Source organism: Bemisia tabaci, chromosome 10 (assembly GCF_918797505.1).
Source record: "Bemisia tabaci chromosome 10, PGI_BMITA_v3".
NCBI classification, from domain to species: domain Eukaryota; kingdom Metazoa; phylum Arthropoda; class Insecta; order Hemiptera; family Aleyrodidae; genus Bemisia; species Bemisia tabaci.
Genome location: NC_092802.1, coordinates 36,527,709 through 36,555,502, shown reverse-complemented (window position 1 = coordinate 36,555,502; position 27,794 = coordinate 36,527,709). Strand labels below are relative to the sequence as shown.

The window sequence follows — 27,794 nt, the reverse complement described above, 5'->3', positions numbered from 1 at the left end:
CATTGGGTCTCTTGAGGTATCGCCGTGGGGCATTTTCTTCAATTACCCTCGTTGAAATTGCGTTATGTAACGCTGGCGTGTAGTGGGTGGACCCCACTGAAGCCAAAATTCTTGCGAGGTGCTCACGGATTGAAAGTATCGGTTGAGGCTGAAACCGAAACTTGGAATTTTAAAATCGATTTTAATTGTCTTCGGCTTCAAATAATATTTCGCGAGTTTTCCCGTGGGTGTCGGTTTGTCTCCTCCTTCAGTAGGTCAAGTAACAGGCCAGCGCTGCGCTGCCGTGTTATGGAAAAACGCCGTGTGAGCCTTTAGACATTGCCAAATTTAAAAAGTAAAATCGTGTTGAGTGGAAGGGTGCACACTGAAAAAAAATTCTCGGCGTTTTTACCAAGGTTCCTTGACACCTTTATCATCTCACTTTCTTTACCAATCATTGGTAATTTTACCAAGACAGACTGGTAAGATTACCTAAAAACCGGTATTTTTACTGTTTTTTCAGGTAAGAATACCACTTTTATTGGTAATCAATGCCCGGTAACTTTGCCATTTTATCCCGGTAATTCTACCACAGTCGATAAAAAATATTGGCGTTTTTACCGAGGTCCAGTAAAATTACCGAGAAAGTTCAATAATTTTACCGAGATTTCTCGGTAAAATTACCAATTCCATAAATGGTAATTTTACCAAGAAAAAACTGGGATCAAATAGAACCCTGAATTCTTGGTAATTTTACCCTTTTCTTAGTAAATACACCGAGATTTTTTTTTCAGTGTCCTAACGTTGAAGATTCACCTAGCCGATCGCCCGTCCAAATCTCCCCCTCCCCCGGCCGGCATGATTACTTCCCCCTTTTTTAACTCGATTACATGCACGCAACCCCTCCTCATGAACCGGGCGGGGATGTATGTGGGTGGGGGCGGGGGGGGGGATGTTTTTCCGAGATGATTGGACTTATCGCCGGCGGATGTTTGTGGGCTCCTTGAAGATTCTATTTACCTGGGAAACGGCATTCATATTATCTGATGCGGTCTCCGGCGCGCTGTTCGCTGGATCGATCCGGTCGGTGCCTTGATTAAAATGTAAGGCGAGCGTCTTGTCTTGGACCGCACAGAACCACCACCACCGAACGGTCGGCTCATCGGATAGTCGCGTGATATATCTTTCAACCCCCACCCTCGACTTGAAGGGATGGTACACCGCCGGGCCGTGCTGAGGTAGAACGCCGTATGAGCATTCGAGGGTTGCTAAATTTACTCTCCCGGAGAAAAAACTTCGTGCGCGGGACCCGAAGTTGAGGTCATATGGATCCTTGAAGTTTTCGGATTACGTATCTAAAAACTTGAGGTCGAGCTGCCGAAGTTCGGGTCAGACAACTATGGAGTTTTTAGGGCCCGAAAGTAGTGGCGATTCTAACAAGGTTACACCACTGTTAATATATGTACTCCGCATCTATATCCAGTTAATACATCGATTATGAATGAGGCAGGCCGCCTCACCCAAAATTGATTGTTTAACATACATTTTAATTGAGAAGAAAACAGTGCTACCTTTTTGTATGAATCGCCACTACCCTAAAGAGCAGCCAACGCAAATTATCCAATGCAAATTATCCACAGTGATGATTTATTATCAAAATTGTTACGACCACTCGGTTGTAAAGCCCGTATTTGACTTAGTTTTTGCATAAATTTACTCTTTTTTGTCGGGAAACTCTCATTTATGAACATTCTTGACCATCTTGGTTTGATATTGGAATCTGAAGATTGGCTGTAACATTTTTTTGTGCCAGAAGATTGGCTGCCCTTTTGGGCCCCGAGGGTTCCATTTTGCGACATGTTCGTATTCTCTCTTTATGGGCATTTTCATAAAATCATAAGACTGAGTAACGCGTAGCGCATAACGCCTACGACGCGAGGCGCTTCGAAGGGTTGAACCGCGAGGCGGTCAGGGGGGTAGCGGCCACGGTATAATAGCCCCCTAGTTATTAAAATTCCTCCTTAAATTTTTTGGTTACTTAAAATCACATTGCGAAGAAAATTGTCTGAGAAATTGGAGGGAAAAAATTCACATGTTTCCTTTAAATTCGTATTTTATCGAAAGAAATGGCAACGCGCGAAACTTACGTACGGCGTTCTTCCCTAGCGCAGCACTACAGGATGAGGGGGTTAAGGAGAGACAGCTTTTCCGGGAGGGACGCGACTCGCCACTTTTTTGTTCGGCTTCGATATTTCCTTCTCCTCTTCTTTTTCCTGAATCGTTTGTTTCGAAAAAAAGGTCGTCTCGGTGATGATGAAAATTCGGTTTTTTCACAAATTTGGTTTCCAGTACCACGCCCATCTTCAATTTTTTATCCAGTATTTTGATAGCCAGAGCGCTAAACTGCGTACCTCCGTTGCAGACTTCCTGTCGTACTTTATTTTTTCTCTAGGATACTAGTCAATATGATTTCTTGAAAACTTCCTTGATTTTTCTTCTCTTTCAGCGAAATATTCTGTATAAATTCAAGCCATGAAGTTCTTCTAATTGAAGAAATAAAAAACAAGAGGGAAACGTTGAAAAGCCGCAAAGGAGATACGCGGTCTCGTCCATTAGCCATCGATATTCTTAGAAATCAGCTTAAATGGAACTCTGAGATACTTCACAACATGATACAACTATTTCAACTCCTAAGTAGGCCTGATTGCATAACCACTGATTTGAAGGATAACTGAGTTTTCTCACTTGGTTCTTTCAATCCAAGAGAATTTGCAGGTGTCTGAAATTTGATGTGTTTCAAGTGGAAACTACTGAGTGGACTGAACACGAGGATACCCTTGGTTCATGAATTGAACGATTATTGGAAAATATATGACAAAATGATCTAATCTGCTAAAATACGTGTGTTTAAATGGGAAATACCGCCAGATGACGCCACCAGGCTGCGCATTTCCTCACTTTCAAACCTATTTTTATATACTATTTCCAATATCAGAAAAAAATTATAAAAAATACTTTGAAATCAGCTCTTTAAGCATTTTTAGATGAAGTAGTAAAACATTTGCGTGCAAATTCTCCATCGTCGGCTGAATTCATTTTATTTTAGTTTTTTTTTTCATTTTATCGGGGGAAGGCCTGCTGTATATGGACACTTACTGGCATTGAGTGGTAACGCACGATTAAACAATTTCGAGGGGGGGGGGGGAGAGGGGACAGAGAGAACCATCACTAACAATCTAAGCAGTGTAATCGAGTGAGGCAAAAGTTAAGTTTGCGAATCAATGCTACTTTTCGCCCAATGATGATTGATGAGCAAAAAATTAAATAAAATTCGCCTAATGATGATTGATGAAGCTATTGAAAATACCAAGAACTCTCGACAAAATCTGGAGGGCCTTTAGGATTTGAAAGTTTTCCGTTTTTCCAGGTTGAATCCTGGTGAAAAAACTTATTTTCAATTTAATCAATTTTTTATACATTTTATTTTGATTTATTCCCTCCAGTGTCAGAATGATGAAACCACCTTCCTATTCAGGTGTCAACTGTTAAGAATGCAAATTTGTTCTAAAATTCAATGATATTTAGAATAAAGAGGTTGCTGGGTAAAGACACGATCAAAAGTCCTTTATTATTTCGGTACTTTTAATAAGTTGAGTATCGGGATTTTTTGAAATGATATTGTGAAAATCACGCAGAGAGGTCAAGTCATGTGTTCCCCGCAGCTCCAACGACGGCGCACCACGCTGCGGTGTGGGACCATCACGGCCAGTCTGCATGTAAGGCGAAACAAGCAACTATTCTAACGTGACGGAGCGCATATTGCATACCCGACGGAATTGAAGGCGTTTTCGATGCAGCGCTTCAAGGAGTTGCTTGTCAGTAATGTAATTCCCCTGCTGATGACTGATGAACGTGAGTGTTGAGCACATTTGCTAGACGAGTTTTTGCAAATTAAGTAAGGTCATGGTGTCTAGAATTCTGATCTTTTTCCTGATAGAGTTTTGCTCTGATTTTCCCGAATTTTCAGGAGCTCATTTCCTAATGAAAAACCAAGGTTTTCTTCCATTTCCCCGGAGATTTTGGGGGAAAACTGTATGATTCTCCGGAGACCAAGATGTATGAATATCGATTTTTCCCCATCTTTCAGCCGACTCTTCCTCACATCTCGCACATTAAAATGTATGATTTCATGAGCGTTCCTGATTTTTATAGTATATGTGGGCTGATTCTTGAAATTGATAGATAAAGCTATAGAAAAAGAAGACATGGGGAGTATGGAGCAATCCTATCGGTTGAAATGGGTGGTTCTCATAGACTAAGGGGGTAAATGATGGCTACCATGGGGTTTCTCGTGGGTAGCCGTTACTTACTAATAACTACCTCCTTTGTCCATTGGAACCACCCGCTTCCACCTATAGGATCCTGGACCCTCCATATCCCTTTTGTCATATTTTTCTGTAGCTTTGTCCTTCAATTTCAACAATCATCTTGCTAGTCAATGAAAGCCTCTAATTATTCTGATCATTTGAAGATTCAAATGCGTCTTTTAAATTTTTCATTTCCTGAAGGATCCTGGTTATTTCTGGGCCTAGACCCAGACACCATGGTGTTAGGTTCCTAAATCAGCTGCTCAACTACTTGGACCACGTTTAGCAGAAAGGAATCAAGCCACATCAGCTTTTGCCAAAAACTGGACAGTTTAATTACTTTACGAGGGAACGTTTGTGCAGATTTTTTTTAAAATGTTAAGGAATTTGCTCCGTACTATGTAGAAAATTCACTTAAATTTGCATAAAAATCTGGCGGCCGTTTTCATCTAAAAAATTAAATTGCCTGATTAAATTTGGCAAAAATTGATGTGGCTTGGTTCCTTTCTGCTTAACGCGGTCGAGTTTGTGATAATCAGTCAATAGGTGAATCTAACAAGATAAAGCGTTCATTTCCGAAAATAATTTTATAGTGTAGGGAAGATAGCAATCAGTGGTGCGGCGTGAATGATCGATTATCGATATTTTCCCATTTGAAGCTATGGTAAAGAATCTGTTAACAAGGTGTTCGCTGCGAACGCCCTGTTTATCGATCCTTTACCATAGGTTTCAATGAAAGATCAATCGATATATCGCAAAACACGCCACGCCGCCGATAGCAATTACTGAGTCTCTAAAATATATCGAGAGCCAAAGTGCGAAACCACGTATCTCCATTGCGATCTTTCAAAATCTTCGTTCCTATTTTATTTTTTTCGAAGAGAAATAAGCTGACTGTAATTGTAGCTTGAAATTTGCGCAGAATATTTAGCTAACTGAGCTAAGAAAAATCAGGGAAAGTTAAAAAAAAAAATACTTTGGCGAGCTTCCCAAAGAAAAAATGAAGTTTCTATGAAAGAAATTCTGCAACGCTGGAAACGGAGATACGTGATTTTGCTTTTTGGCCATCTATTTTGTCACCGTCGCTACGCTAAGTAAAAAAAGAGCCAGCGCGCCATTACAGTATTCATTACAGTGTTTTTAAATTCATGCAACTTCTTCTTCCCTTTTAAAAATACCCAATATATGCACAGTATCAACACGGAAAAAAAAATTGCTGATTCAACAATTCAATTGCTAAAAACAGTGAGTGCAATGTTTCAACGCAGATTTTACAACAAAAAAATGCTACTTTAACCACATTGTAAACTAATTTAACCACGGGGGTGGTTAAAGTAGCATTTTTAATGCTACTTTAACCACATTGTAAACTAATTTAACCACGGGGGTGGTTAAAGTAGCATTTTTTTGTTGTAAAATCTGCGTTGAAACATTGCACTCACTGTTTTTAGCAATTGAATTGTTGAATCAGCAATTTTTTTCCGTGAAAATTTACACAGTTATTTTTCTTCAAAATTAACAATTTTCTGTCGGAAAGCAAAACTATTTGCTATTCTGAGAAATTTTTTAGATAACCATGCAGAAGCAACATTTCTACAACACCGTAATCGCGCCGGTCCCTTTTTGCTAAATGCGATCCAACTATCATTTGGACTCATTTCTGTCAAACGGAACCATGTGCATTATGACGTGAGCCCTGTTATGCATATATTCTTATGGGTCTCAGGGCTCATGTCTCAATGCACATAGTTCCGTTTGACAGAAATACGTTCATTTTCATTTCCCGTCAAAATAACGTTCCTCGATTAACGTTATACGTGACGACGCGTTGGTATTCATAATCTGGGCATATTTTAAACGATGACCCAGCTTACTGCTTATATTGCTAATGACTGGACGGTTTGTTTGCTCGGCGTTTTACTCATTCACGAACTCACGCCTCATAATTACTTGACCGTTCATTCATGCATCTATTTATTTATTCATTTCCTGGATGTCGCGTTAATGCACACATCAAAAGATCCCAAGGGCCACTTCCAGTAATGTTTATCCCCGTTAACGAGGAACTCACCCGATCTCGATTAGTGACATTCAAACAAAATGATAGAACAAACTGGGATACCAACAATAATGCCGATCAATCCAAAAATGCCTAAATATCTTCAAAGGTTCAACGGGTTTGGATCTAGAGAGAGAAATTTTCCTCCGTCGCACAGTGGATCGAGTCTGTAGGAGAGGTCGGACTAAATTTGGAAACTTTAAAAACTTATAACTCCGTATATACGAAATTTTGAGGTTCTAAAAGTGATGTGATTGGTTTCCTCGTGAGATGTTCTTCCAGAAACACCCCTCAACATTTGGATTGCATTTTGCAAAAAGGAACCAGCAGGTCGATTGTTGAATCGTTATCGAATGATTTTGATCGATAACTCCCTATCTTCACAATGCTATATATCGATCAAGGTCATTCGATAACGATTCAACAATCGACCCGCAGGAGCATTCCAATGTCGCTAGGATTTTATTTAGGATTTATATTATTATTATTAGGATATTACGCTTGGAAATCATCATTTTTTCATCATTTCAGTAACTCTGTTGCAAAGAATGTATGTTGCACAATCTTAGCAACATTGGAATGCTTTAGGTTCCTTTTTGCAAAATGCAATATATCGACGGTGTAAGTCGGCAATCACACAACTCGTTTGCGGTGTCCGAAAATCTCCGCCGCAATGTTATTTTTTTAAGGGAGAACAAATTGATATCATTCCTTGAAGTTTTTGCAGAATTTTCTTCGCGTGGAGAAGGAAAATCAAGGCAGTTTTGAAGAATTTCCGTTGCCGTTATCGGTGTGAAAAATAAAGTATGGCAGGAAGTCTGCGACGTCGCAAACCGAGTTATGTGATTGCCGACTTACACCGTCGATATTTGTTTGGAATGTGTCGAAATAAACATTAAAAATTTGCAGTTTAATCAAAAACTTTATGGGTGATCTCTCTAGTTGATTCAATCCACTGTGTGTCGTTCAGACCACAATAATTAAACGGGTTATTTGAAGATGGGCTTAACCGCCAATTTTTCAGAAATTGCATGTTCTAGAGGGATTACTATTCTTTGAGTGCCGAGCGGTTCAATAAAGATACGTCCGCTACTTTTACCAAAGTCTACCTCGGGCAAAACAAATAAATGTACACCAACATGCCTTTTAAGTTTCCTATGCAAGATTTCAGAACATAATGTTTTTTTTGACATAATGAACATAATGTAACATAATGAATTTTGTTTACATTTGAGCCACCGCCATCTTGGTGCACTCTTTTGTGTCTCCATCAATCTGAATTGGATTCTTTTTTAGGCCACTTCCAGCTCGACTAGAATTGAGATGTGGTAACTCTGGGTATGAAGGGACTCAAGCGCCTATTCTGCCGTGCTAAGGCCAAACGCCGTATGAACATTCGAGAGTTGCCAAATTTCCTTCGATAAGATGTTTATTTTCGAGAAAAGTTGCGAATATTTTCCCGAGAAATTTTCGAGATCTGTAGATAAAATCGCGAACAAAATTTTCTAAAAAATTGGAAGAAAAATGTTTACAAATATTCTCGAAAATTCATGATTTACCAAAAGAAATTTGGCAACGCCCGAAGGTTCATACGGCGTTTTCCCTTGGCACGGCAGTATTGCATCGGCCAGCGAAAACTCGGGAATGCAACCGTCAGGGCGCCCTCGACTCCGAAAGATTATTATTCCAATGAAAATGGTAATTTACAACCCCGAGCAAAATTGGGATCCTCAGAGATGCTAACAGATGCGATGTGCGGATGAATTCCTTCCCCCCTTCCCGCTCCTTTTTCACCCTTTCCACCCCACGCGTCCTTCGGGCTCACCTTAAGCGCTGCACCGGAAGCCCGAGATGGTGAACTTTCATTTTTCCTGTTTTCATTTTTTTAATTAACGCCAAGAAATAACGAAGTTCACCGCAGGAGAGTGGCGGGGGGGGGGGGGTGATTTTGCGCTGCGGTGAACCCGTGCGATTGAGCTTACCAAAGTATCGATAATTTATCGAAGGAAGGGGAACAGGAATTGCGAGTATTCAAGGTGCGTGAAAAATACGAGGAAGTAATGGACCACAAGACCAAGTACGGATTTTGGCGTTCTGCAGCCTAATTGTTGTTTTGTGTTTAAGACAAACCTAAGGAGAATGTAGCCGTGTGATCGGTCGGTTTTGTGAATCATCCTCTTTGTCGTGCCTGCGGGCCGACTATTGAAAATAGACAAGGCGATAGACAAAGAAAACATAGGGAGTATGGAGCTAACAGATTGGTTGGAATGGGTGGTTCTTTTAGGCTAAGGGAGAAAATGATGGACTAACTATCGGGTCCCTCGTGGGTTGCCGTTACTTAGTCTATTACGTACCTCCTTTGTCCATTGCAACTACATGCTTCCACCAATAGGATCCCTCCATATGTCCTTTGTCTTCTTTGTCTATAGCTTTGTCTATCAATTTCAATAATCGGCCCGCAGAGCCGCTCGACTTCATCCTAGGAAAATTATGGTGCAAATAAAGTTTTTTCGAGTAAATTCTGAGTAAATTCGTGTTTTATGAAAGAAAATATGGCAACGCCTGCAGGCTCATACGGCGTTTTTCCTCACCACGGCAGAGTAGAAGTTAGCATGACTTATTTAATCTAATCCTGCATTTGTTTTTGATCACTAAGACAGGAGAGCCGCTCGACTCCAGCCTAGAAAAATTCTGGTAGGAATAAAGTTTTTCTCGAGTGGAGGGGGGCGATAAAGTTGTCATCCGAGCTGGAGTTGGATTCCCCTGGCTCGGCCTCGGGACGCTGCAAGAAGCGAGACAAAACCTTTTAAGGGCGAAGGTTAATCGGTGGCAACATAAATTTCCCCGCGCTTTTACGCGGCTCCTCCTCCGCTTTCCTTTTTTCTTCTCCGCGTTTAACTCCCGGAGTAAAGTCTCGAGTCATAGTTCTCGAATAACATTATTAATCAGCTTGCGTTTCCAGACACTCGAGTCCGACCTTGCGCCTTCATTTCGCGGCGCACTCAACCTTGTATGCATCTATTTCTCCCCGACCGTGACGCCGGCCGTACGGCAGGATTGCTCGCGTTAAATTAAAAATAAGAAAGATTGGAAATTTCCGTGAAATACTTCATGAAATTCCACGAGCCTGTGAGATATCTCATATTTTCCGGGGGCTAGAGTATGCATACATACATATACATTTGCCCGTGGCAATGTAAAATAAAAAGTTAATATCTCAGTTAGGAGTTGATTTCAGTAATTTTCAATGCAAGAATCGTGTTCTAAGTGAAATTTTGGTTGAGAAACGTGCATCAGAATGCTTAAGTTCGTACCTTGACTAGTGGTCCATTGGAGGGAAAATATTCGCAAGTTTCCCGGAAAATCCGTAGTTTATCAAAGTGAATTTGGCAACGTCTGAGGGCTCTCACGGCGCACAGTAGATCGAGTCAACTTGATAGGCTGGACAGTGGACATGACATTTTTAAATAAAACTGCAGATTTTGATGTTTAATTCATCACATTTTAAATTTTAAGGGGTGAAACTTGAAGAAAATTTAACTATAGGAAACCAATGGAGCCATATTTAGAACCTCAAAAATTTGTATGAGCGGAGTTATGAGCTTTTAAAGTTTCCGAATTTTGTCCGGCCTCCCCAATTTACTCGACCCATCGTGCGGCGTTTTTCCCTATAGCACGGCAGCACAGACGGAGCCCATTAACAGCTTCCTTTTGGTGTGAAAGTTTGGTTTCTGGAGATGATAAGCCGATTTAGTAACACGTTGTTATTCGATGGTTGAAAGGCCGCCTTTTTTACCATGGATCATCAATAATTTAGGTACACATTTCTGCTTCAAAACTTTACGTGAAACGCGGTTTGCGCAACGGAATATTACGGAAATTTATTCTTAACGAATTTTTTTTTATTTTGCATTTGCTATGGTGATATAAGTTCTCTTCTTGGTGACTCCTTCATTCATGCACTGAAAAAGCAGTCCCATTCTTAAGGCAACAGAGATGGGTTTTTGACGTGGATCAGCCGGAGTGCCAAGGAAAAATCACGCTCGGAATGAAAGGGTCGATTCTCACTCCTATAACTTTCTCCTGGCTACTGAAAGTATATCCCATGCGATGATCAACATCTGTAGAACATAAGACAAATTAATTCGAGACAGGTAGAACACAGAATACAGGCGTGTACACACATCGACGGTGAAACTACCAAACCACGTATCTCGTTTGCGGTGTTTAAAAATCTACGCTCACATTTTATTTTTTTGAGGCAGACCAAATCAATATCATTCCTTGAAATTTTCACAGAATTTTCTCCGCACGAGGAGGAAAAATCGCAGAAATTTTCAAGACTGGACGTTCAGTAGTTTTTCATTTAAAAAATAAAGCATGACAGGAAGTCTGCGACGTCGCAAACCGAGATACGTGGTTTGGTAGTTTCACCGTCGACATGCGTGTGTGGCTGGGTACATGCGTGTATACACGTGTACGGATAAAGATGCATCCAGTATCTTATAATTTTTGATGAGTAAAAATGACGGATGACTAAGGAAAAAAACTAATATGAGAAAATCACGACAGACATGATATTTGTGCCAAAGTTGTGTCGTTTCTTGATTTTTTTTTTGCCTCTGAAATGATTTTCTCAGTATGTGCTAATTGTTTGGCAACAGTCTAAAGCAAGTAAAATGAATCAAAGGAGCTAGGAGGGTTAGATTTTTTAGATCCGGAATTTTTCTGAGCATACAAGTTTGTTTGACATCTGACGTATACATATAAAAGTGGCGTTGGGCGCGAAAAGGACATTCCTTGGTTGCGGCGTTTGGAAATCTCCACCTCTAATTTACATTTCACAGAGGAAACTATTGGGTGAATTTGTTTCAGCATTGTAAAATCGTAAAGAAGATTCAGTGAATTTCACACATTTGTTTCAATTATAATGGATGAATCGTTGGTGAAGATTCTCGGAAACCGCAACCAAGAAATGCCCTTTCTGCACCCAGCACCTCAACTTTAGTCATTGTTGTCTGTCTATCTGAATTAGAGTTGATGAGATGATTCTCGTGTTTTCATCCATCCTTTTGCGGTTCCACGCATTGTTTGATTTGAAGGCAAGACACTTAAAAAAAAACCGAAAAGAAGAAGACATAAAAATCAGACCAACCCGAAAAAGAACAGGAAAGTCAAAAGAGGCTGTCAAAAAGCTGGGGAATTTTTCATCATATTGTGAACGTTTGATTATGAAAGCGAGGTCTTTGCTCGATATAGATGCGTGAGTCCCGATTGAAAATGCGGCGCAGCCCACCTCCCGACACTAAGTTCATCAAACAAATCAAGAAGAATAAAATTAATCATCGTTACAATAATACAGAATTTGGCAGCAATATTGAATAAGATCTTCTATGGGTCAGTTGCACTGGTCATATAATCGTATTTTGATGTTTGATCCTTGTGGACCAAGTAAAAATAAAAGTCTTCTTCAATATTAACCAAGATATTGCGATTTGAAAAGTTCGTTTAATGACGTCATCCACCGCGATAGTGACACCCTTGATTTTTTCCACCTTGCTTTCATTTGTCAGGAGGACACATATTTTCACTGGTTACTCAACTTGGAATTCGGATGAAAGCAATGTGGAAGAAACCAAGGGTGTCCCACCGCGGTGGATGTCGTCATGAAACAAATTTTTCAAAGTGCAGTAGCGCGGTCATTATTAAACGTAGAGAGTTGCTGTTTGAGCAGATCTTCTTATTTTTCGCTGGCTCACAAGGATCAAGCCTCAAAACACGATTCTGTGACCAGCGCAAGTGACTCATTGAATCCAGTAACACCTTTAGACTTTAGTGTCAAAAATACATGAGATTACCGCTTCAACCACGGAGACATGATTTAAAAGAATAAGAATTGATTGATAACAGATATATGCAAAGCAGACGATAAGAGCCACTGGCTCTTTGATGGAGTGCTTTGAGATCAAATAATATTTACTTGCACCATCATTGGAAGATATCCTCGACACCGAGCAACTATTTTAACTCTTCGGAGATCAAATTGCATAGCCGATGAATTGAAGGAGTTTTTATCAGCAATTATCAACTTAACTATCTTACTGCAAACGCCGCGCAGCCCACATTTCCACAGTTGTCGAAAGTTGACTCCAACACTGAGTAACTATTTTGACTCATCGGAGATCAAATTGCATAACCGATGAATTGAAGGAGTTTTCATTGGCGATGTTCGCGACAAAGCAATTAGATTGTAAGTGGCTTTCCAAGCGCTGTTGCAATGTTGCAGATAGTTTGCTCCAACCTCAAGGATCTATAATTAGCAATTCCCAAGACCAAAAAAAATCGAGCCATACCTTTGATCAAGGAAATATAGATCTGCGTATTTATAATCAAGGCTTCGGGTAGTTTTCAACTGAAATCGATGCTCACAAATGGGCGACACTACATTTCCGCCATTTAAATATATTATTAACAGTCGATTCAACTTTAGGCAGCCCTCCTCAACGCATATCGATTAGTTTGCATACATTTAAATAGATGAAACTGAATGATGCCAAATTTTCACAAATCGTTCTTCATTTGAACATGATAAACTCTTCATACTAACCGCTGCTTTTAGACTTGACAGGTGCCACGTCCAATAACATATTTGCGTTATCCAGTGGAGAGTTAGACTCCCATATACCAAACGACCGTAGACTGCATCTGTCTGAAGAATCCAGAAAAGTTGTTCGTTGTACTAACAGAAAATCCTGTCGAGTATGCCGTTATAGGAATATCTCGTTGAAATAACAGGAAATCGTGTTTAAAATAGTATTCATGCTTCGAAGAGTCGTCTTGTCGCCTCACAGCGAATGCCGATTGATTCAGCGAGAAATCTTGACGCGGCCCAATTCAACAGGAGAATTTTCCTTAAGGTTTTTCGTCAAGCTCAAAAGACGTGGTCGAAGTGGCATGCGATATATCGCATCTCTTAGGTCAAAAACCTCGGCAGATTTTGAATTTTTAGCAAAACAAAGGACGAAAGCCCCTTCGCATGAGCATAAAGAAGCATTCTAAACCCATAAATTGGCAAAATTCAAAGAAATGAAAGTAGATTAGTGTCAGGGAAAAAATATCGCATTCGATTCAGCTATCGATTTCTGTATCGAATGCGAAGATTTTTTCCTAACACTGTTCTGCTTTCATTTCTTTGGATTTTGCCGATTTTTGGGTTTAGAATGATTCTTCAGGCTTATGCGCAGGGGCTATTGTCCATTTTTCGATAAAAATTCGCATTTTGTAAAAACCGCACTTATATGCTCCTTGTCCTCCAAGGCCCCTCAATTGAAGACTGGAACATCTCGTTAGGAAAATATTAAAAAAGAATACAGAGGATTCCATTTTTTCGCCGCACTGAAGGTGTGAATTGGAAGTTTTTCATCGTAAAGTTGACAACAGATGTTCATGTAACAACAAGTTAGCGGTGGAATTATTTACTGTATGCCAATGAGTCTGTTTAGCACCTATTTCGGCATGAAAAACAAATGAACATTCTGTTTATTTCGTGCTCCATTCAGTGGCTTAACTAATAATGGAGATGTTGCATATGTGAGGAATTTGCGATTTGACCATTGATTCTTATGTAAAAGTTCGCGAGAAACACGATAGTGCTACTGGTTTTCTCTGAAATCATCTCCCGAGCTCAAAAAAAGCTCTCACAAAGTAAGGCCAAAATGGAGGGATATCCCACCCTACCCTCAGAGTCCACCTCTACATTAAAACAAACTCTCCATGCAAAGATAGGGAGCAAATACATTAGCAGGGTTGCCACTTTATTTGGGGACTCCAAAACTGAAAACACGGCATCACTGCTAATGTATTTGCTCCCTATCTTTGCATGGAGAGTTTGTCTTAATGTAGAGGTGGACTCTCAGGATAGCGTGGGGTATCCCTTCCATTTTGGCCTCAACTTGAGAGCTTTTTTTGAGCTTGGGAGATAATTTCAGAGAAAACCAGTGGCACCATCGTGTTTCTCGCGAACTTTTACGTATGAATCAATGGTGAAATCGCAAATTCCTCACACATGCAACATCTCCATTCTCCGCGAAATGCAACTCTCACTATGGGCAAAAAATACTCCGTACTCCGTATAATGTGATCAATGGAAGTGAGCAGATGAATTTTTTTTCGAAAGGTCTCAATGTAGACGAAATTTATGTGCAAATATACGTCCAGTTGTAACTGATTAGAGTAGAAAAGATTTTTACCCAGGTTTCAGCTGCGCCGACAAGGATGAAAAAGGCGCAGGAAAAATGAATATTTATAAAAATTTGAGGCCTCATTAGTACCTTAAGTTCCTTCAGAGCACTGTAACAGTAAGGAGTGGATTAAATGGTCATGTTTCAATCAAAACGTATGCAGTCCTGACGTAAGATTCCACAATTGGAGTTTTGAACAACCAAGCTGACAAATTTGAATAATTAAAAGAGTATGCCAAATATGGGCTGTATATTCCTCTAAAAAAATGTGATTCGGGATGTATGGATTTCTTAAGGTGAATCCAAGGTTCGATTAGGGATAATTCAAGATTAGAGATAGCGCCACCAGTCACCTCTGAGAATTTCACTTTCCTTCGACGATTACTGAAATAATATTGTTCATATTACAAAAAGCAGATCCACAAGATATAGATTATATTTTGCTCGATTTTTTGAGCCAAAAATATTGGTAATTAGAATTACAAACGCACGGCTTACGGCTGAAACTTACAGCTCAGCGGCAACGGCCGAGCGCGCAACCGAATCCCTCATGTTCTATCTCTCTCTCTCTCCCATTGCCGCAATGGGAATTACTTTTCGCTGTAGTTACGACTTTATTTTTGGGAATTTTGAGGAGATTTTTTACTGAGTGATCCTCAAGTATGTTGCTATATCCCCTGGATCCCCAAACTTGAATAAGTATCACGGTTTTTATAATTTTGGCAAATATGTACGGCTATTCTGAGCAGCGCGACGTGGTGGCCAAATCGCGAAGTTCCAAGCCTGGATTCACCTTAAAAAAAGAACAAGTTGCAAGGCTATTGCTGAATTATATCAACTCGCGCTAAAACCATGTAACCAATGTCCATTCGTCGTCCTGTGTTTTTTCTGTCTTTTTTTCTTTTATAATGTCATCTCTATTATTAGTGGCTTGGCGTGCTTTGCGATATATCGATTGATCTGCCATTTAAACCTATGGGAAAGGATCGATAAATTGTGCGTTCGTAACGAACACCTTAATAATCGATTCTTTATCGCAGTTACAATAGGGAAATGTCGATAATCGATCATTCACGCCTCGCCACTGCTATCGATATTCTTAACGCTAAATGGGACGCTGAGATACTTCACGACGTGATACAACTATTTCAACTCCTGAGTAGGCTTGGTTGCATAACCACTGAATTGAAGGATAACTGAGTTTTCCCACTTGGTTCTTTCAATCCGAGAGAATTTGCAGGTGTCTGAAATTTCACGTGTTTAAGTGGAAACTACTGAGTGGACTGAACACGAGGATACCCTTGGCTGGGAACCCCTGGGGAAACACTCATGTCCATTGTTCATCGCAACCACCCGCTTTCACCAATAGGATCTCTCCATTTGTCCCTCGTCTTCTTCGTCTATGAAAATCAATAACGAGCCCGCTGTTCTACGCACTTACAGTTAATTGTACTGATAAGTTGAGCCTAATTATTCTTTGCAAACCATTTTTTCTTACAATAGGTACATGAACATTGCTATGCGTAGATGACTCTGACTTACCGAAGGATCATCTGATGGTGCCTAATGCATTTCCTAAAATCGATGCTGTTCGCTGTTCGTTGATCGGGCTCGTTTTGAGCTGTTGCTGTCTTCGATGCTCTCGTCGACATTAGCAATGGGCCGAAAAGGCTGACCATCGGTTGGTAATCGTGACGAGGAACGTGTCGGGACGACCCGGTCGCCAATCGCATCGACTCCACCAAAATTGATAGTTGTCCCTTCAGAAGAGCGCACACACTGGTAAGAAGTCCGAAACTGAGAGAGTAAACCAGTATGTTAGGTGCGAGGGTAAGTGCTTGGATGAACCAAATCCACCTTTATAAAAACAAAGTGGCCGGTCAAGTGTTGCGTAACGAATCCCAATCTTTTGACCCTATCTCCTTCCCCCGAGCGCACCGAAGTTGCTCGCACTGAAAAAATGTTACTGGCTGTACAGACAAACCTCGAGTACCTTTTTAGGAACGCCGCAATCACACGCTGAATTTAGCAGCTGAATGTGGAAGTCAAGTCATCGCCCAACGGCTGAAATTTAGCAAATTCGAGTTATTTTCATCCAGATGTGTATCAAATCTACTCGAATAGTTCAGAAAAATTCAACATTAGTCCGATGGTTGCTGAGAATCGTTGCTGAATTTTGCGCGTGACGCGCAAAATTCAGACATGATGACTTCCTCATTCAAGCCACATTCAGCTCCCACATGCAGCGTGTGAGCAGTGGCGTGGCGTGAATTGCGATGTATCGATTGTTATGCCATTTAAACATATGGAAAAAGATCGATTATCATGGCGTTCGCAGCGAACACCTTAGTAATCGATTCTTTACCATAGCTTCAAATGGCGATATATCGATAATCGATCCTTCACGCCACGCCACTGCGTGTGAGCAGAAGAGTGCGGGCATGTCGAAATATGGAGTTCTTAGGACCTTGAATGGCAGCCAACCTCCAAAAATGTCAGTGCAAATCCTTAGATTCTAATATCAAACCAATTGATGGCCAAGAATGTTCATAAATGAGCGTCCTTCCCAAAAAATGAGTAAAATACAAAAACTAAGTCAAATAAGTGCTCACAAATGACGGGTCGAAAAAAGTGTAACAATAAATCACTCGGGATAATTTGAATTCATAGGTTAGTTTCTTTTTTGGGCGATAAGAGCTCATGATCTAACCTCAAAATTACCGACATGTCCGTACTCTCCATGCGTAGGTACTCTACACATACCGTCGGTTCCGGGCTCAGAGGCCGGTAGCTCCGGGTACTGGGGGCCTATTTTGACTGCTACGGGTCTGGTGGCCGAAGGAACGGGTCCTGCATCCGGAACTCTCGGCCTCTGAGCCCGGAACAGACGGTCTGTCTATATCGACCGTAATATAACTTTTGAGCATGGCAAGATACGGATGCCCGAGGTCAGAGGGTGGCAGGGCGGGGACACTGCCTAGCCCTGCCGTGATAGCGAAGAGAGCCGTAAGTGCAAAACTGAAGTTTTGAGAAAACGGGCTCTGAAGCTTCTGACCGGAAAATTTTATTGAAAGGAGCCTCCGCCCTTCGTCAAATTGCCACTAATCGTCCGAAAGATTCCTAGAAATCGTTTGGATGATTAAAAATCGACCGATTTTATTTCAATTACGTAAAAAGGGTATTTTTCATTTTCATGCTAGGTTATTGTTAGGCAAGACAGCCGTAAGTGCTATCTTCTGTGTGCTTTTGTGGTAGCGCGTTGGACACGCAACAAACCCATTTTCAGGTTAGAAATCCGCAGATGAGGGCGGCATTCCTCTTGAAAGCACTGTTTTCATTGGTTATCATGCACTTACGGCTGTCTTGAAGAAAACTGTGTCATTTTTTGTGCACTTACGGCTTTTTCATACGTCTCGTTTTCATTAAATTAGGATGAATTCTGCTGTTTTAGCAGTCTCAGTAATTTCATCTAAAAGAGTTTAGACGAATTTTGAAGAAAACTCGATTTCAAAAATTTTGCACTTACGGCTCTCTTAGCTATCACAACAGAGCAGCCGGCGCGGCGGGGAAGCGGGCGTTACGGCGCGGGGCAGGGGGTCGGCTGCCGCTGTGAGCGGTTGGTGGGCCCGCGCGGTGGGGTGGCGCGCGGGAGGGAATTTCTGGACTCAAATTTTTGGTGCGCGATCAGCTTTATAATAGAGATCTAATAGAGATACAGCCAATGAAACTGAATGGTTGACGAATGAACCTCTTCCACCATTGCTAAGATACCAATAAAGAGTCTCTCTCTGTCTCCGCTCCGCTCATAGCCGATAGCGCTGCTTTGGAGAGTGCAGACACACAATAATTTCATATACTACTACAGAATGACCTCGACCGCTCGTAATTTTAACTTATTTTCCTAGTAGGTTCCTATTCTTACCAGAAGTGAGTTTTTTTATCCATCCCAAAATATGAATGCGGGAATGGTAGTTCAATCTTTTCATAGTCCACGTTAGGATGAGCTCTGTAGACATCCAAGGCAGGCATCAGGAGGATCCACCACGTACTTATCGCTCCAAAATACAAATGATAGATTATCAACAGGCAATACGATTGTCGCCTACTTCTCTCGTGAATCGGTGCGGAAATTCCAGGCGAATAATAGAAGCCAAACTCGATTGTTTCTAAAAAGACAAAATTTCATCATAGATCTACGAATAAAATGAGAGGGCTCCACCAATAAGTGATAACATTTCGACGGTGTAAGTCGGCAATCGCATAACTCGGTTTGCGACGTCGTAGACTTCCTGGTATACTTTATTATTCAAACGGAACTACTACTCAAAGGCAATTCTTTAAAACTGCCATGATTTTTCTTCTCCGTGCGAAGAAAATTCTGCATAAATTTCAAGGAATGATGTCAATTTGTTCCCCTTTAAAAAAATAACATAGAGGCAGATATTTTCGGACACCGCAAACGAGATATGTAAATGCGGACTTACACCGTCGATTTGCTATGAATGGTCTGTGAAGCAATTGAAGCATCCATACGAATGATTATAGAGACTATTTTTTTTTTTTTTTTTAACAAAGTCATCCTACTGCTGGATTGCTCTCAGTTGACTTGGTCAATTATGTTCAGTGGGCCTGTTGCAAACTTTAGCTAGAACAAAATAACAGTTATTTCTTGAAGAGTATGTCTCAAAAATCACAATGAGCGCATCGAGAAAGTCTGAAATACACTCCTAATTTCACAATCTCCGTAAGAGATGAGAGTTTTTGTCAGCTTCCCCCTTTAAAAAATATACTCCGGCACTGATGAACATTTCGTTGGAGGAGTAGATCCATCCAACTCTTGCACAATAGGATGCTACGCAATATTCAACATGGCCGACGCCAACCCCCTAAAACACCCGTGAAGAAACTGTGTTTTATCAACCGGCGTGTTTGTATTTACATTTTCCTTCCGTTCATAAAATCAATGGTGGTTCCCTACGATTTCCGCGCGGAAGCGTAAGCCACATTGGGGCTCAGGTCGAAATGTGAGGTAGAGCTGCTAAAATCATGAATTCTTAGCTATTTCGCACTTGAGAGTTAGAATAATTCGATTTTGAACTCGGGCCCGAAGGTGAAAAGTGACCATGTCATCGTATGTTACGTCTCTGGGTGTCCCTCACAACACATCCGAAACTCTTGACATGTCACACAGTGGCGTGGCGTGAATTGCGATATATCGATTGTTATGCCATTTAAACCTATGGAAAAGGATCGATAAACAGGGTGTTCGCAGCGAACACCTTAATAATCGATTATTGACCATAGGTTTAAATGGCATAACAATCGATATATCGCAAAGCACGCCATGCCTTTGATGTCACATTGGGGCCCAGAGCAAAATCTGAGGTGGACTCTAGGGCCTTGTCTCCACGAGCCGTTTCGCGAGATTTGTCCCAGGGAAAAATCCCACTTACGAAGTTGGGAAAAATATTGAGTTAATCAATATTTTTCCCAGTACCAAGTATGGTACTTGTACCCCTAGGAAGGACCCATTGAGAGAAGAAGAAGAAGAAGTGAAAACGAATTGTGCGATATTTTATTCATTACTACATTGTTAATGTTTGTTTAGTTAAAATAATGTGTCTAATTGTCAATTGAGTGCAATTATCATTTAAATCCCGGTTAAATACTCGACTTTAACCAATTTATCTTCCCGCGAAAACTAGTCGCAGGACTGTATGAGCCCCGTCCCGTGGAGACGGTAACTGGGAAAAATCCCAGAAGTTTCATTCCTGCGATTCGAACTTGGGACAAATCCCGTGAAAACGTCCCGTGGAGACAAGGCCTAGGCCTGCCACATCCCATCTTGGGTCCTGATACCATTTCTAAGGCCCGGGCCCCATGAATGCACCCCCCACACCCCTTCCCGCTTCCCGCTTCCTTACCACTGGGAAAATAATTGGTAATATCATGGAAATCAATAATGTTAGAATAAAGATACAGTAAATAAAGGAAATGAATGCGGGTTAATTTTAAGGAGAGAAGTTTATTCACATTCAAAAAATAATATATACATTAAATATCTTGAAAATAGATAGAAATCTTCAAAGTAGTGAGAATAATTCTACAATGCTCCAGCGTGTTTTTGAAAATTGATTCATCGACCTTCTGCGAAATGGAGATGTTGCATCTGTGAGGAATTTGCGATTCGACTGTTGATTCTTATGTAAAAGTTCGCGAGAAACACGATGGTGCCACTGGTTTTTTCTGAAATTAACTCCCAAGCTCAAAAAAAGCTCTCAAGTTGAGGCCAAAATGGAGGGGATACCCCACGCTATCCTCAGAGTCCACCTCTACATCAAGACAAACTCTCCATGCAAAGATAGGGAACAAATACATTTACAGGGCTGCCACCGTATTCAGGGACTCTAAAAGTGAAATCACGGCAACTTTGTCAAAGTATTTACTATCTATCTTTGCATGGAGATTTTGTCTTGATGTAGAGGTGGACTCTCAGGATAGCGTGAGATATCCCCTCCATTTTGGCCTCAACTTGAGAGCTGTTTTTAAGCTTAGGAGACAATTTCAGAGAAAACCAGTGGCACCATCGTTTTTCTCGCGAACTTTTACATAAGAATCGACAGTCAAATCGCAAATTCCTCACCCATGCAACATCTCCATTATCAGGATAAATTTTTCACTTTTCCTTACGAGAATAAGGTTATATGTGAATTCGAAGTTGTGTGTCATGGGCCCCGGTACCAGGGACCCAGCATCCCCACCCTTAGGGCGGGCCTGGGTGGAACGGCAATGAAGCACGAATTTTCCGTGATTTTGGGCTCCGGAGGTATGTTTAGGACCCCTGGCCCTTGTTTCGGAGCCGAAATTGAGAATATCGGCAAAACCCAACTAATTCTGTAAAATATGCATCGTCAACTATCGAATATCCAAACATTTCCCGATTCCGTGGGGGGGGGGGGGGGGCGATTTCGGCCCGATCGCAACCCCTCCTCTATCACTGGATCTGATTTTTCTTCAAGGTAGTAATCAAAATTGAATTTAAAACTATCTCACCCTTCAACGTTTCGTTCATTCGGCGTATTTTGTTTGCGTCCATTATCAAAGCAAACATGATGAGTAGCCTCCTCACATCGCTCAGAACTGTGGTAAGCGTGATTAAAAACGTCTCCTGAGACTGAGCGTCACTGCCTTTGGATAAGCCCAAAATACCACCTGACATTACAGCTATCAATAGAGCGAAATTGCAAATCCCATAACAGAGGGTCCCCAGTTTCTTCCAACCATTCCATTCATGGTCCATCATCCATCCTTGATATTTCAATAAGGAGAGGAATAGGTCGATTCCGTTGGTTTGTATTTGACGCTAAAGAAAAAATAAGATGGAAATTGATAATCAAACTAAAAAAAAATTCGTTTTCATCAGACTTGTTTAATTTTTTTTTCATACCTATACTTTATTTAGAGCGTGCATTTCAGTCATTCTTATATAAATTGTTGAGTCATCGCTAGTTTTGAGATTTTAATATACTTGGGGGGGGGGGGGGGTACCCCGAGGTCTCAGGGGTTACGCGTTACTTTCAGTGGCGTGGCGTGCTTTGCGATATATCGGTTGTTATGCCATTTAAACCTATGGAATAGAATCGATAAACAGGGTGTCCGCTGCGAACACCTTAATAATCAATTCTTTACCATGACTTTAAATGGCAGAACAATCGATATATCGCAATTCACGCAACGCCACTGGTTACTTTAATGTATTTGTATTTGAGAGTACCTATGCAAAAATATACGTAGAACACGATTTGTATCACGAGATCACGAGAAATACTTAAAGTAACCCTTTACCAAGAATGGTTTCAGGACATTTTGTCAACGATTTTTTGTCCGCGCACCTTTACTGTCCAGTAGTTTACGCCCACACGTAAAATAAGTAACAGTGACTTCGTCCAAGCGCTATATTTTAGTCGGTATGTAAAATTATATTGACAATATGGAAAAATATGGAAATGAGAAATTGAGAGAGAAGTAGGTGTTGTTATGGTAGCTCATTTTCTAACTGAATTGTTATTACTTTCTCCTTTTGAATCATCTTTTTAAATTGTCATTGGTGAATATTTGGTTTTATTTCTATCCTTAAAATATTCGATGTACAATACACCTTATATGTATAGGTACTTTTTTTCTACTTTTTTTTACGAAATTATTACTTTATTTGAAAACATTTGTATTTTTAAAACGTGGCAAATGTTTTTAAAACCTTTTCCAAGCGACATTAATCTCAATGAGCCGCAGTTGTGCCAACAAAAACTGCAAAAATGAATAAAAGAGGAAAAAAAACCACGAAGCACGCAATCTTTAGTTTTAACCCATCTGTACATCGATATTTTAGAGTCAAATACGTCAAATTTTGAGCGTTTGGTTGCGCGTACACCTCGCTGCACCACAACAATAGCACAAAATGTACAAGAAAAAATTAAAGTGGTTTGGAAATCATTAAATTTGACACGGAACCACTCATATTTAAAAAAAACTCATTATATTATTCTCCTTTGATAAATTGATACATATTTTTCCCCCATCGACTTAAATGAGAATAATCAATGCAGAGAGTGCAAACATTTCAAAATCATGAGTTAAAAAACGCTGACTATGCGAGTATATATAATAAAGCCTAACAGAGCGGAGCGGCGTGCTGCCAGCGCGAAAGGCTCACTGGCGCCCACAAACCTAAGTGGATACTTCACGCAGTGCACAATGCTTGAAGTATCCACTTAGGTTTGTAGGCACCAATGCGCGTTTTGCGCTGGCCGCCCGCCCGCCGTGCGGCGGGGCCTGAAGCAACTATTTCACAACAGAGCAGAGGTGTTTTGCAGTATTATACAAAATTGAACTTATTAAGAATGACAGGCATCCTTTAAAAGTACAGATCTTTCCTCGCAATATAAATCAAGATACTTATCGTGCACAGGAAAAATCTAAGAGCCTTTACCTGAAATATAGAGGTTTATCCGGTTCAGGTATAACAAGGTGGGAATTTCTTGAAAGATAATTAAGTTCGGTTACACCATAGAGGTGTAGAGAGTTTCGGTGAATTTTGCCTCATGGAATTTGTGCGGTGGCGTTTGCGGACGTGGCGTTTGCGGATTCTAAGAATCCGGTGGCGTTTGCGGATTCTCATATTTTGATGGTGGCGATTGCGGAAAGGCGGAACAGGGCCGGTGGAGTTTGCGGACCAGAGAATTTCGGCGGTGGCGATTGCGGACGAAGGGGTAGGCACTTAATTATTCTGCCCCCCCCCCCCACCCCTGCGCTGTATATTAAAGAAAAAAGTTACCAGAGAGGCTCTGGGTTCCTTTCCGTGGATGAAAAAAAATATTAGTATTAAACATTAGTATTGTATTAGTATAAAAACATATGAACATGCAGTAAATTTTTAAAACACGCATATCAGAAATCAAGAACTTATGAATATTTTTCTTCCAATTTTTCTTAGAATTTTGTTCGCACTTCAATACACATTACCTGAAAATTTCGTAGAAAAATATTCATAACTTTTCTCAAAAATAAACATTGTATCGAAGGAAATTTGGCAACTCTCGAATGCTCATACGGCGTTTTTCCTTAGCACGGCAGTTTTTACCTATGTACCTACGTGTTTCCATTTTCCATATGTAATTTTTCTACTTTCAGTAATTTTGGACTAGAATTTACAAGATGTTTTGAATCCTAAAAATGGACTTAAACTGACGATTTTTTAGTTTATTGATTTCTGATATGCCTTATTTAAAATGTTACCGTATGTTCACTGCTCATATGTTTTTATACTAATATAATACTAATATTTAATACTAATATTTTTTTTTCATCCACGGGAAGGAATCCAGAGCCAAGAAAATACAACTTTTCAACGACTTGAGCGCGCACCGTGGTATACGCGCAATGTATGAAATATCCTGCGGACTTGTATGGCGCTATGCTATGTCGTCAGCGCACACCGTGCCGTACGCGCAATGCATGAAGTATCCTGCGGTCTTGTAAGGCGCTACTGTGCGCCGTGCGCGCCGGCCGCACTGTGTTTGATGTGATTATTCAAACTTGCGGCGTCAGCGGTTTTGAACTTATGATTTCGAAGTTGTTGTTGAGTTTGTTATTGTCATTTCAAATGACAAAATATTACATAAAACCCAGCTAATTCGCATCTTTTCAATTATATTTTGATAAATAATTTTGAAGCCTCTCCGGTAATTTTTTTCTTTAATATACAGCGCAGGGGCGGGGGGCAGCATAATTAAGTGCCTACCCCTTCGTCCGCAATCGCCACCGCCGAAATTCTCTGGTCCGCAAACTCCACCGGCCCTGTTCCACCTTTCCGCAATCGCCACCATCAAAATATGAGAATCCGCAAACGCCACCGCATCCATGGAATTGACGCTCCGGTTCGGTAGCCTCATGCGCAAGTGCTATCGACCTTTTTTTTGGCTAAAGATTCAAAATCTGCCAAGATTTATGACCTATCGATGCGATATATCGCATGCTGGGCTACTTCGACCACGTCACCTCAGCTTGACGAATCACCTTAAATCGCACAATTGACGTCACCGAGAACTTCTCTGCAGTAAGCGAATATGCACGCATTCAGCCGTGCTAAGGAAAAACGCCGTATGAACCTTCAGGCGTTGCCAAATTTACTTTGCTGAAACATGACTTTTCCGGTAAACTCATGAGCATTTTCCCTTCCAATTTTTCAGATAATTGTGTTCACAATGTCACCCAAAGTTCTTGAAAATTTTAGGGAAAAATATTTACAAATTTCCTCAAAAATAAACATTTTATTGAAGGAAATGTGGCAACTCTCGAATATTCATACGGCGTTTTTCCTTACCACGGCATCATTCATCTCGATCTCGGCGCTGTGGCTATTGGGAAAATTCACCGGATCCAGCAATTTGGCAACACCGGATTGCCTCTCTTTGAACCTATGCTAAATAATCGATTCTTGTCAGAGCACCTGCGGGCTGATTATTGAGATTGATGGACAAAGCTATGGACAAAGAAGGCATAGGGAGTTTGGAGCTATCCTATTGGTCGAAATGGGTGAGTCCTATAGATTAAGGGAGAAAATGATGGACTAATTATCGTTCTCTCGCGGGTTGCCGTTAGTTAGTCTAAAACCTACCTCCTTTGTCCTTTGCAACCACCCGCTTCCACCAATAATTCACTCCATATCTCTTTTGTCTTCATTGTCCACAGCTTTGTCCATCAATTTCAATAATCGACCCGCAGGCCCTCCCAAGAATCGATACATTTCCATAGGTTTAAACGGAGAAAAGACGATGTTTCCAGCAGCCTGATCGTTGAAATTTTCTGTTTGTCGACCGGTTAAGACAAGATTAAGAAAAATGTAGTCATGTGATTGGTCGGTTTTGTGAATTCTGACGCGCTAAGGAAGAACGCCGTATGAACATTCGAGAGTTGCCAAATTTCCTTCGATAAAATGTTTATTCTTTTGGGGGGAATTTATGAATATTTTTCCTTCAACTTTTCAGAATCTTTAAGTAGAGCTGTGAACTGAATTATATGAAAAATTGGGAGGAAAATATTCGTAAATATACCAGGAAATTCGCATTTTATGAGAGGAAAGTTGGCAACGACTGAGGGTACATACGGCGTTCTTCCTTAGCACGGCAGAATTATCCTCTCGCCGTGCCGATAAAGGACGGATTCCTCCGGAATTTGACGACTAAGTGTCGGCAACTCGAGAGTTGCCTTTAGCTTCTCGATGATTAAATCCTTTACAGGCACGACAAAGAGGATGATTCACAAAACAATGAAAAAAAAAACACATTGGATCTAGAGTCCAGACTCTTAAAAACATCGACAAGAAAAAGTACTCTTGATTCAATCAGGATCTAGCTTAAATCAAGAACCAAGCCTCTTACTTTAAGCGGATTTCGTTTTGATTCAAGCAAAAAACTGATTGAATCAAGAGTATTTTTTCTTGTCAAGAATTTTTTTTTGTTTTTTTTTTTACTATCAAGAGTCTGGACTCTGGATCTAATGTGTTTTTTTTCCAGTGAACCGACCAATCCCACGGCTACATTCTCCTTAATTTAGTCTTGACCGGTCGATAAACACAAAATTTCAACAATCAGGCTGCAGTTTGCTGGATTCGCCAATGTCTGTAATAATTTGCAAACGTTTCTCACCTTTACATTCCTCGGAAAATCATGAGGCCGATTCTCGGTGTATATTCTGCCGGGCAGCTCGTCGAGTTCGTGCTCCATCGTTGACGGTGGGGACGTGAATAGGGCTGCTTTCGGTGCATTGCTGACACCTCCATTCTGCCGCGTTAAGGAAGAACGCCGTATGAGCATTCGAGAGTTGCCAAATTTCCTACGATAAACTGTTTATTTTGGAGGAAAATAATGAATAGTTTTCTTTGAAATTTTCAGACACTTTAAATCAAATTACAAACAAAATTATCTGAGAAATCGGCAGAAAAATATTCAAAAATTTTCCTGGAAATTGATGATTTACCAGAGGAAGTTTGGCAACGCCTGAAGGTTCATACGGCGTTTTTCCTCAGCACGGCAGCATACGAACATATCTTGACCAAAACGAGTACGTAGATATTGACCTCCTTTAAGATTTCATGATGACACCTCACTTTAATTACTGTGAGAGAGGTGTTGACTAAGGAACTGAATATGGGAGGGGGAGGGGGGAGGCGGCTGGCAGTTCGTCGCCCCTCTGACGTAAGGGCGTATCTCGATTTCTACATGAGCCCCAGAACGCATGTATTCATATTCAATACAGGGCTCATGTGGCAATTGAGATGGGCCCTAACGTCAGAGAGGCGACGAGTTGAGAGGTGCCTAGTCTTGTTGAAAGTCTGTATTTTTTGATACGCGTAGTAAAAAACGTGAGTTTAATTATATGCCATATATTTAAGTTTAATCATATGTCATCTTATGTTATAAAAAAATAATAATTTAAGTTTAATCACATGTCATATTATGTTATAATATAGTAATATAAAGTTATATTTAAACAAAAATTGTCCATCCAACTTCGAAAAGTATTATCCACTCAAAAAAACTGAAAACTGGAAATATGGACATTGGCGGTTTTTGCACGTTTCGATTTGAT

The 27,794-nt window shown here is 40.6% G+C and overlaps 2 protein-coding genes across 4 annotated transcripts in view; one reads left to right on the top strand and one right to left on the bottom strand.

The window, feature by feature from the left end:
• The window catches only part of Tk (Tachykinin), a 225,298-nt gene that overhangs the window by 33,104 nt on the left and 164,400 nt on the right, over nucleotides 1-27,794 (top strand). The window lies entirely within an intron of this gene.
• Nucleotides 10,325-27,008, bottom strand: LOC109033220 (uncharacterized). Of its 2 annotated transcripts, XM_072305298.1 has the most exons (8): nucleotides 26,852-27,008; nucleotides 21,699-22,008; nucleotides 18,568-18,811; nucleotides 16,188-16,442; nucleotides 14,655-14,754; nucleotides 13,013-13,114; nucleotides 11,561-11,710; nucleotides 10,325-10,526 (listed from the first exon to the last, which is right to left on the bottom strand). In XM_072305298.1, the coding sequence occupies exons 1-8, from the start codon at nucleotides 26,927-26,929 to the stop codon at nucleotides 10,476-10,478; spliced, it is 1,290 nt and encodes a 429-aa protein (XP_072161399.1). In that variant the 5' UTR covers nucleotides 26,930-27,008; the 3' UTR covers nucleotides 10,325-10,475. The 2 variants fall into 2 exon arrangements, with proteins under 2 accessions (XP_072161399.1, XP_072161398.1); XM_072305297.1 differs by lacking the exon at nucleotides 10,325-10,526 and having other exon boundaries at nucleotides 10,780-11,710.

What these genes read in the sequence shown, in the direction of transcription:
- LOC109033220 (XM_072305297.1), bottom strand. Translation starts at nt 26,929, where the DNA reads ATGGAGCACGAACTCGACGAGCTGCCCGGCAGAATATACACCGAGAAT. An exon ending in GATAAAAAAACTCACTTCTG is followed by an intron (nt 16,443 to 18,567) that starts GTAAGAATAGGA and finishes TTACTCTCTCAG; the next exon opens with TTTCGGACTTCTTACCAGTG. An exon ending in TCGGCGCAGCTGAAACCTGG is followed by an intron (nt 13,115 to 14,654) that starts GTAAAAATCTTT and finishes TGGATTCTTCAG; the next exon opens with ACAGATGCAGTCTACGGTCG.